Source organism: Adiantum capillus-veneris, chromosome 26 (genome assembly GCF_014529385.1).
Source record: "Adiantum capillus-veneris isolate H3 chromosome 26, ASM1452938v2, whole genome shotgun sequence".
NCBI lineage: Eukaryota > Viridiplantae > Streptophyta > Polypodiopsida > Polypodiales > Pteridaceae > Adiantum > Adiantum capillus-veneris.
In genome coordinates this window covers 19,606,929-19,617,992 of record NC_140956.1, presented here as the reverse complement: position 1 = coordinate 19,617,992, position 11,064 = coordinate 19,606,929, and the positions used below count along the sequence as shown (strand labels likewise).

The window sequence follows — 11,064 nt, the reverse complement described above, 5'->3', positions numbered from 1 at the left end:
TCACATACGGTCGGGATACGGTCTAGCATGTTCATCTAGATGAGTGCCAACTGGCTTTCACTTCCAAGTGGCTACCATTACAATAATGATGTCTACAAACACACTTAGGATCATCAAGGCACTTTTTACCTTGTCTAGGAAGTGTTTTTCCCTTGGCCATTATAAAGACTTACTATTCTCAGGCATGCCTATCTTTGTATTAGAACACTCAAGTGATATCAGTTCATGTGTTGCATGCCGTTGAGCTTCTGCTTCATCTTCTCCCTCTTTCCATGTATTTCTATATCCATAATTGCAGCATCTCTCTCTCTCTCTCTCTCTCTCTCTCTCTCTCTCTCTCTCTCTCTCTCTCTCTCTCTCTCTAAGAGGTACCTTTGACTCATTGGAGAAGTCTTTGAGGTCTCTTGGGATTGCTCTTGTAATGGTGAAAGGCATCCTCTACTTCTTCTATCTCTTGGTCCATGGATAGTATGAAATTTAGAAAATTAGGTCTTTCCTACCCTTTTTGAAGCACTAAATTATACACCCCCCCCCCCCCCTTTCCCCCCTTATTGGTTCATTCTTAATACTTCCTTAATCGAAAGGGCCCTTTGGACATTTTTTGTAACGTGTGTGTGTTGGGGGATTTATTTAAATTTTATTTTTGTTGGGGGGGTGGGGGGATACTACTCTATAATTGTCATTAGGCTCATGGGTCCAATAATTTAGTAGGATGAGAGAGAGAGAGAGAGAGAGAGAGAGAGAGAGAGAGAGAGAGAGAGAGAGAGAGAGAGAGAAGAGACAGAGATATGAATGTGTGTTTGTACGAGTTGTATCGGATTAACCTAGAGGAGAGAGACTAAGTGCAAGAGAGAGAGAACTTATATGAGAAGCAATCACAAGGAAGAGAAACAGAGGGAACTTATATGAGAAACAACCACAAGGAAGCAAAAGATTGAAAGGGGGTATATATATATATATATATATATATATATATATATATATATATATATATATATATATATATAGAGAGAGAGAGAGAGAGAGAGAGAGAGAGAGAGAGAGTACGTAACAGAGACAAAGGAAAGGGCACAAGAGCGCTACAAAGAGAAAAGGACAGTGGGAGTGTGTTAATGGAGGGAAGCTGAAAGAGGGGGTGCATGGTTGACTTACAAAAATTACTCTTTTGGGATAAAAAATATGTTATTTTTCTATTTCCGTTACTCTAAGATATATGTAAAAGATCGAGATACTTCTTAAATTTCACTTAGAAAATGCAACGATGGCACATGATGGTGCGTGTGATGGTGCATGCTATGGTGGTGGAGTCATCTGTGCAGCATGGATGCAAGCAAAAGATGCATTGCTCAATAGCATGTGTGTAGGCACTACTCAACACCCCAAAGATGATGTTGGCCCCCGAAAGTCCTCCTGCCTCTCTCCTCCTTGGGCACTAGGCACCTCGGTGGCATTTGTGATGGCATGAGCTCTTATCTAGAGTGCTAGGTGCTCCGAAGGCTATCCAAAAGCATTCTTTTTTAAAACCAAAATCGAGTTTGCTATATAAAAGTGTTCTAGTTTTTATCTTATCCTAACATTTGTCCACGCTCTTTCCTTCACCTACTCAGCAACAGATAGCCCTCTTCCTCCATGAATCTAGGCACCTAGTGCCCTTGGATCACAAGAGTTTTCCAAAAAGCGAGCTTATCCACTTGCATTCCTTCCCCAAGATAGTGGCAGCTTTCTTCTACCTCATGGTGGTGGCCTTCTCCTTCTTACTAGGTGCCTAACGCCTTGGCGACGATGTCTCTCGCTTGGTGGTATTCACATATGGTGGTATTTCCTCTAAAGAGGTGCATGGCGCTCCGTAGAAGCTTTCTAGATGCTCAAAAAAAATTTTCATGTGTTTGCTTTTCCTAGCATTTGCGCCCCAAGATTTTGCACTCTTCTTCTTCCCTCCATCCGATCCTTGCCTCGCGCCCCAAACCACCTCTCATCATAATGTCACTTATTCCCCCTCTTCACAACGCCTAGCACCATCTTTTCTCCATTTCCTTCTTCTTCCCCTCTCAGGTGCCTAGCACCCCAACTATTCCTCTTCCCTCTCCACCTCTCTTCTTCCACCTCATCTCCCAGTCGCCTCCTCCATGGTAAAACAACTGCTCTACAAAATAGATATATCAAAAAGATTTTTGATAGAATTTGCATGTAGTTATACCCAACAAAAACTCAAGTTTTGAATAAGGTGACCGCCGCGAGCACTATGGCTCCCACTACATAGACAAGATATCCATGGGTGCTTTTGTGGAAATCCTTGTCAATGGACAAGATATCCATGGGTGCTTTTGTGGAAATCCTTGTCAATGGACAAGCAATTAGATGTGCAAGGGTCATGAAAATCTCAAACTTGGACATTATACATGGGTTAAGGATGCCAAAAAGGTTATTTTGCAGTATCAATGCTACAAATTTATGATGGAGGATGCTCCACTTTCTCATCCTATTCCAATGGATAAGAAGCTACGACTTTGCACACAATTGTGAATACTATGGTTGCTTTTCCAAAAACGGATCTGGTTAGCTACCTTACTTCTTGCATACATTGTAATGTTTTCTTTACATTAATAGGTTTGTTTGTTGTTCCCTTTTGTTTTGGATATCGTGAGCTTTCATCATCCTAGACCCTATCCGTTTAATTGTCATTTGGATGCTATGCACTAGAGTTACGCCCACGTACATATGAAGATTCAAAGAAATGAAGGGAGGTTTGACAAAGAAAATATATCTTGCATGTGTGATCCTTCAACACAATTTTTTAGGATACCAACTTACAATTTCCTGATGACATATTTATTGTAAGCACCAGAATGAAGTTGCCAAAATGCTAGAAAATCCATTGGCATAGCGCTCAAGCTGGTAGAGTTGATTATATTTTACTTGTGTTGCTCATGCTAGTATGTGTGAGAATAATAATTAAAGTCTATGTCATTTACATCTAGCGAAGTAAAGTTGATGAAGGGTTCAAGATCCACTCACACAAAATGAATGAGGAAGTATGTATGGATAAGCCTCTACATCAAAAGCACATTTGGAAAATAGGAAGATATTTAGCCATTTTTATATGTTACAAGTTTTACATTCTTTCTTCAACTCTACTCACTACGGGCTGAATTGCATACATATTCATTATTACCCATATTCCTCCCACCAACCTTAGGAGGTTGCCAACAATGGCCCAACATCATCCTAAAATCTCAGAGTAGGATTCAAACTTTTACCCTGCTTTGATAAAAACGCCTTCACTGCTGTAAACCAATCGGACTAGCTCGTGAACAATATTGACTACATTAGAATATGCCTAATGACTCCTGCTTGCCATTGCGTCTGCACATGTACAAGGAACTTGCTGAGAATTAGTAGAGGGGGACTCGTTGTTTGGGTTACTCCTCCATCTCTCTCACTTTTGCGCACGGGCATGCACGCACACACACACACACACACACACACACACACACACACACACAATCCAGCGTCTCCTCGTACTCAACACGTTGTTTTTGTAATATTCTCTTAGTGCATGTAGAGAGTTCCATGATAGGTACTTGTATTAGGCACTCATCTTTTGTTCCACCCAAGCACTCGCCTTGCATGAACAAGTACTTCAATGTTAGTTATTGAACTCAATTTGAGTGCATACCAAAGGCACCTTTTTTTGACAATGGGCATTTTCCCTTTGGTCATCCTGTTTCAAGAGATTAAGAGATTTCATGCCTATCTTCTTTTACACAATGAACATACATCCAAGTCTCTACATTGTACAAACTAATTAAAGAGGGTATTGCAAAGAGCAAATAAACAAAATATTGGACGTGATCTTCAACAATAATGAAATTTTCAAGTAGGACAATAAGTGGAATAAAGCAAGGATCTAATGATAGCTATAAGAGTAGGGTAATCAAAGTGTTTGGCCAAGGCACGTACAAAGGCGGATTATTTCCCACTTATTTTGTAAAACTTTCGTGTATTTTCCATAAAGCAAGGTTGCATAAAATTACTTGGTTTGTGTTTGAGGCTTAACTTGTAAAATAGATTTGTAAATGATGAGCTTAGGTGAAGTAGACTAGTAAAAACTTTAAATATTGGGTGGTAGATCAATGTGAATAAAGAATTAAAGTATAAACACCGGTTGATCTTTTGGCTTGATCATTGTGCGAGTTCAAGCAAAGTAGAGAGTGAGAGCATACCTCCCTTTTGGAGCTCTCATAGCTTTGCTTGATTGCTCCCAATTGCAGAACCGGATAATGTTAGTCATTTCCAATGATGTAAAGCTTGTTTTGATGCCACCGGAAAGACAAAATCACATTCTAGGGGCTCATCTGTTTTTGGTGTTTTTAAGTGCATTTGACTAGATAAATTAGAATGGTGGGGCAACAAATACATTGTCCAATTGCACTTTGTTGCAATGAATGCATCATAACATGAGAAAACTTATAGAATGTTTTAATCACAAAGTATTGTGGTGGGAGGATTTATTATGGGTAAATTTTGGAATGGGCTTTTGGATTTGATTACTGTTACTACTATTCAAGCGAGCATAATTTGTAGGGTTTTAAAAGAGCAAAGGTTAGGGGTGCATTCACTCTCTTCAAGAAAATATTATACTTCCTCAGGAGAAGTGCAAACATGTATCATGATTGGTAATATTGAACACTTTAATAATAGCATAAAATTGTAAACACATTGCACGATTAATGTTTGCATAGTCTCCAAAATATTAGTTGTTGCACTATTTTGCAAATTTTGAGAGACTTACCAATGTATTTAGAACACCACCACCAATCTTAGTGTTGTCACGCACGATGTAAGAATTGTCTTAAACCACGCTAGCACGGGTAGCACACAGTTCCCTCGCCATAAATCTTTTGAGATGAAGAGATCTGCAATTGTGCAACTACTTTAGCATGTATGGTTTTTCACAACTTCCATCGACAACTTTTAGCAGTGTATGGTTTTTCACAAAAAAAGTTATTATTCATCCTGTATGCCACACGATGTAAGGCAACTATGAGCTCTCTCTCTCTCTCTCTCTCTCTCTCTCTCTCGTCTCGAGCTCGAATCCTCCAGTTGTCGAGACGATCTCTTTTCGCGCTATCAATGTTAAACCCAAAACCTCTCAGCTTTGTAGCAGGCATGCTGAAGTGAGTTGCCAGCCTGACATGAGGTGAAGCGGGAAGTTTCTGTTCCAAGTGTCTGTGACTCCGTGTTTCTGGATGACATGTTAATCTGCAAGCTCCATAGCACTCAGAGAAGGGTTTCCGCGCCAAGCTACACAGCAGTTATGGCTCGTCTTCACAACCACTTTTCAAGCTGCCCACATCAGTTTTCCTTGTCCTTACGACCTCTTGTGCGCATAAGGCCACTTGCATGTAGTCGCACCTCGCTGAGTTCCTCCTTACTTTATCAACCTCGCAATCTGAAGTGCTCGTTTCATGACAAACAGAGAAACCTGCTTCAATGGGCACAGCTGCATGCTAAGCATTGCGGATTCTCCCGGCAATTTTCAGGCTCCGTACAGGCATACAATGATGGTTCCGGAGCTGATGGTTCAGTCTCAGTGTTGAATGGGGGTGCTCTTGAGAGTGTTGAAGAGGAAGGCACTTTTTCAAGGCCTCAAGATAAAAGAATAGAGCTCGTGGAGTTGCATAAGGAAGTTTCAGATTCCTACCTTTCTTATGCAATATCAGTGCTTGTGGGCCGTGCGTTGCCAGATGCCCGAGATGGATTGAAGCCAGTGCACCGAAGAATTCTGTACGTACCACCCCACCTTGTCAAGTGTATAGAACAAATAATGTGCTTTTGAAAAGTCCTTGGTATACTGCTTCTTATATTCATAATACAATTGCAGGCACAAAGTCACAATGCACATTAATTATGAGATGAAGATGTTCAGTTGTTTTGGTGTCTGAAAAAGAGGCTTTTATGGGTGTAATTCGTTAATTTTTTATCTTTATGCAAATAAGAGTTCAAGAAGCCTTCTTGAACTGCCAACTACCCGTGATTCTTGTGGGAGCATCATTCCATGCTGGGAAGGCGGAAAAAATGATGAAAATCAATTTGTAGAAAAGGAAACTGTGAACTTCAGAAGTCCATTTCAAGGGTGGCTTACAAGAAATAGGTTAGCTTGCAAGAAAGAAAGACCCTACTTTTTTCTGGATTGCTACTTAATGATTAAACTGCAAATGGAGCAAGAGGACAGTAACGGTTGTTTAAGTAAAGAGGAAAGGTTGGAACTAAAATACAGTGCCACATGTAATTCTTTAGAGATACTTAATGACTTGGTCTCTGTTTGATAGGGTTTGTGGAGCATACCATACAATGGTCTGTAACCATGTATATGTACGGAGATTGTTAGCCTTGCTGTTTGACCACCTCCATTTCTTGAAGCAATTCTACAAAATAAAGTTAAGGGGTTTTCACCTCTATAGGCTTTCTCCTCTTGATGATGTATTCACCCTTTTTTGGATTGCTCCTTAATGACTAACTTGCAAATGGAGCAAGAGGACATTAATGGCTGTACAGATGAAAAATACAATGCCACCTATAACTCTTTAGCGATCCTTAATGACTTGGTCTCTGTTTGATAGGGTTTGTGGAGCTTACCATACAATGGTATGTAAGCATGTATTTGTTAGGGAGATTGTTAGCCTTGCTGGGTGACCACCTCCATTTCTTGAAGCAATTCTACAAAACAAAGTTCAGGGCTTTTCACCTCTATAGGATTTCTATTTTTGATAACGTATCTAGGATTGCTCCTTAATGACTAAATTGCAAATAAAGCAAGAGGAAATTAATGGTTGTCTAAGTAAAGTTGCATCAGTCACATTCATTCAGTTTGTACCAGTTTGTGCAATCAATAGTAGACCACTCTTGCCGACGAGAGTGGGGCCTTCGGAGGAGGGTTTTACAACGTCTCTGGTGTCGTATCTCTCTTCTCTCTCTATCCCTCAGTCTCATACACTTGCACACACAGTGTCCATTCACTTTGTTTGTGATCATTGCACTCTCTCATTAAGAACGGAAGGCTCTACCTTCCATAAGAACGAAAAGGAACCTTGAGCACAGTTCGGAGCACTCATCTTGAGCAAATCGCAAACATTCATTCTGCTGCACCTAACAAATGCCAACTTGAGCATCGGTTGCCTTTTAGAAAATTTTGAACTGTAGACCACTACGTCCAAGTACAAACGGAAAAAGGACGAAAAGCTAGTCTTTCAGATTTCCCTCACGCGAAGAAACAACCATCGAGCCTGAGAATTAGAACAGAGGGTTTTCTCCGGGTCTTGTGCTTGTAAAATGATTCTCCCTAATAAAGATTCTCTTTAAGAGGGGGGCGGGGGGGGGGGGGGTGGGACCAGCCCATCTTGTGGTCCCAAATATTGTGTCGATCTTGTTCCACATCTCTTTTGAGTTGAAGGATTATTTATTTTCAGCTTGTTGATTATTCGTGTGCGCTCTCGTTTGTGACAATGGTATCAGAGCCCAGATTCCTCTCTTTCTTTGTAAAGGAGGACGATTCTAGTGATGAGCCACAGAAGAACCGTAGAAGACAAACTTCAGCAAGTGTGAGCTCAACTTGCGGAATTGCAGTAGCTTATTTCGATGCCAACTGTCCAAAAGGTTTTGGACGGAATCAAGAAGCCGCGGGACCAGATGCCGATGGGCATCAGGAAAATCCTGCCAGAGGAAGCACCCCCAAGGAGGATGGCGGGGAAAGAGGTGACGCACAAGGAATCTTCGGATCACGACAAACGGCTTCCAAGAGCAAGGGCTAGGAAAAAGAACTCTTCTCTCCTTAACGAAAGCAAGGATGTCTCTATCTCTTCTCCATCATACTCTCGTGACTATACTACTACATCTACTTCTCATACAGTATCTAAATCTTCTCCAAAGAAGAAAACTCCTACTCCTTCCCTATGTAATACTAAAGAAAAGCCCCAGTTCAAGAAGGATAACCGCAGGCGTCACTGCAAGATGCAGGTTTTCGAATCCGGTGACAAGGACGTGAAGTTTGACAACTACACAGGATGGAGAGATATCTCCAAGGCACTGTCTTTGATCAGACAGTTTGAAGTTGCTTTTGCCAACAGGAACTTCACTGAAAAATCCAAGTTGCGTCATGTTGGGATGCATCTCAAGGAGACAGCAAGCAACCGGTGGTTAGTCAAAATTCTGGAAGGTACACAAGCTTGAACGTGGACTCAATTCAAAGCTAAATTTTATGAACAATTTCTTCCGCCTGATTTCGAGAAGGACATTCCTGACAATCGAAAGGAATGGGACTGGCTCACCTAGAAGGAACAAGAGAGAGTCATGGCTTATGTCGACAAATTTCGGTCTGTTCTTCTAAAAGTTACTCCTTTCCATGAAGATTTCCGACGAGGAAAAAATGTGAAAGTTCGAAGCAGGCTTTCAACCACGGCTCTGGAAGAGCATGAAGATGTACCCACACAACAGTGGACACTCTTCAGCGGATGATGGAGTCGACAATCATTATCGAGGATCTACATTCGGCTGGTACCCCCAGACGGATGGAACATAGCACACACTGTGCAAGGCAAAGAGCAGTTTTTGATGACCATGTCAACCAAGGCAAAAAGCGTCCTCCAAAGGACCCATATCAGCCTATGAAGCCAGAGGGTACCGACAAACGGCTCAAGTATCTCACGCTGAACCAAGTACAAACCTTCAAAGAGCAAGAAAGGTGCTTGCACTGTGATGAGAAAGGACACATGAAGCCCGATTGCTGTTTTTAGCAGCAACGACAGGAACAAGCATCTTCGAAGAAGGAAGAATCGAAGAAGGAACCCGCTCCACCGAGCTTAAATTCCATTCCAAATGTTCTAGGGACTACAAAAACCGAAAAAGGAAAGCGTCAAGTCCTTAAAGGCTGTGGATCCGTGAATAACCAGCCGGTGTTGATCCTCTACGGACAACTTCATCTCACTGGAAAGTGCAGAATGCTTGGGCCTCACATTGGCTCAACTTGGAATTCCAATCACTTCAGATCGACATTCGAGGGGTTGACCTGCAATGCAACTCCTGTGCAAGGATAACTCGATCTTCGGATTGGCGAGTACAAGGACCGCTAATGCTTTCTGATGGCACCCATCGAGAGATGTGATATCATCTAGGGTATGCCATGGCACTATCATATGCAACCGGTCCCAGATTATGTAGAAAAGACCCTCACTTTTGAGCATGAGGGCAAGAACATTAAAAGTCTTTGCTCATGCAGGGGATTGGCTATTCCCTATTGTAAGCCATATCTCCATTAAGAAGGAAATAAAGAAGTGCGTTTCTGCTTACTTGATTTTTGCACGTGAAAGAGATAAAGTTAATGAGGGTTCGCTCTCTAGTTTGGAAATTAAACGTTTTCAATTTTTTGAAATGTGTAAAGATTGTTTCATGGATACTCTATTGGACAAGCTACCTCTGGAACGTCCGGAAGATCATCGCATTGATCTCGTACCGGGTAGCTCTTCCCCAAACCACCCCCTTACCGGGTTAGTGTTGCTCAGCAAGAGGAAATTTTGAAGCAGCAGTAGTCCCGCATGCTATCGAGCAAACACGGCATCACTTTGTGACATACCGTCCTCTTGAAAGCATTGTAATCGCCCTCGATTACGCCTACAAAACAGATAGAGGCCATAAACCGTCTTAGCAGACACTGACTGTTAGTATCTACGTACTAGGAACAAACATCTAGCACATGTACCAATCGACAGTCACATCACACGACATGACAGGACATCACTAGACATCAGATGACATCACATGACATTCAACATTCATTCGGATCTTAGACCATGATTTATCGGCAATGTAGCTAGCAATCGCATCTAGATTCAATCGGGACCTCATCGATGTCCGATTGACTAACCCCTATTGCAACCTTGTCTATTTGAGATCAATCAGACCAAAATGCTGCAGTCATTTCATCTATCAGTTCCTGCACTTAAAAGAAGTCAAGAACAAAATCAATATCATAATCAGGAATTCCATTTCATAAAGTCATACAACAGAATACTGTCAGCTTTCAGTATCCCTGAAGCTCAAAGAGACATCAATGACTCTAGTATCTAAATCAAGGCATCTGTTGACAAAGGAGCGGAGTGACTCCCCTCTTGTGCATCCCACTGCACCAGATCTCCGACCAAGCTGAATTCTGGGTTCCATTTGGAGTAGACTATGCTAAACCAAAAGCATCGAGGTAAAGTTTCACAATCTGAGGAGTATCTTCTAGGTCCTCCTCCTCCATCCACTTCGCATCCAATGCAGGATAGTTCTTAAACTTAACCAAGAACCTCCTTCGGACTTTACCTTTATTCTTTGTATCCTTATGTGCCAAAATCTGTTTAGGAACAAGGATCTCCTCGTTTTCTTCCACTTCGGGTTGCTCATCAGGCTCCCCATCATCAGGCACATCACCTTTAAAAGGTTTCAAGAGACTCACATGAAATGCATTGCAAATCCTCCCAGTATCTGGCAGTTTCAATCGGAAGGAGACATCATTTATCTTTTCAGTGATCTAGAAAGGGCCGTAGTATCACATACTAAGCTTTGGAAAAAGCCTCTCCTTTCCTTTTTTCTTTCTCAGGCGTGCCTTCTCAAAATGTAAGAGCACCCAATCATCTTTCTTCAATTTCAAGTCGCGACGATGGCGATCCGCTGCCTTTTTCTGTCGTTCTTGAGACTTCTGCAAAGTCTCGCGAACCTTGGCAAAAGCCGTATCCAAGTCTCGCGTAAATTCATCCGCTTCAAAAATCTTACCTTTCGTGCTTAGGAAGGGTGGAACCTTCGCAGCACCTTCAACAATCTCAAATGGCGCCTTCCCCGTCGAAGAGTGTATCGTGTTATTGTAGGCAAATTCCACCAACGGTAGATACTTTTCCCATTGAGTCTTCTGATCTAAGATATAAGACTTCAACAAATCTAGAACCACTGAATTTGCAATCTTAGATTGCCCATCAGTTTGCGGGTGGAACGATGACGAGAACTGCAACCGCGTGCCAATATTGCCTTCCA

At 41.8% G+C, this 11,064-nt stretch overlaps 1 protein-coding gene across 1 annotated transcript in view; it reads left to right on the top strand.

Annotated features, from left to right (window-relative positions):
• Window positions 1-5,030: 5,030 nt before the first annotated feature.
• GYRA (DNA GYRASE A) overlaps window positions 5,031-11,064 on the top strand; it is a 213,230-nt gene continuing 207,196 nt past the window's right edge. Inside the window, exon 1 of the mRNA XM_086501947.1 lies at window positions 5,031-5,787. Coding sequence (XP_086358073.1) covers window positions 5,255-5,787 — 533 coding nt within the window. The 5' untranslated portion in view covers window positions 5,031-5,254. The remainder of the gene's footprint in view (window positions 5,788-11,064) is intronic.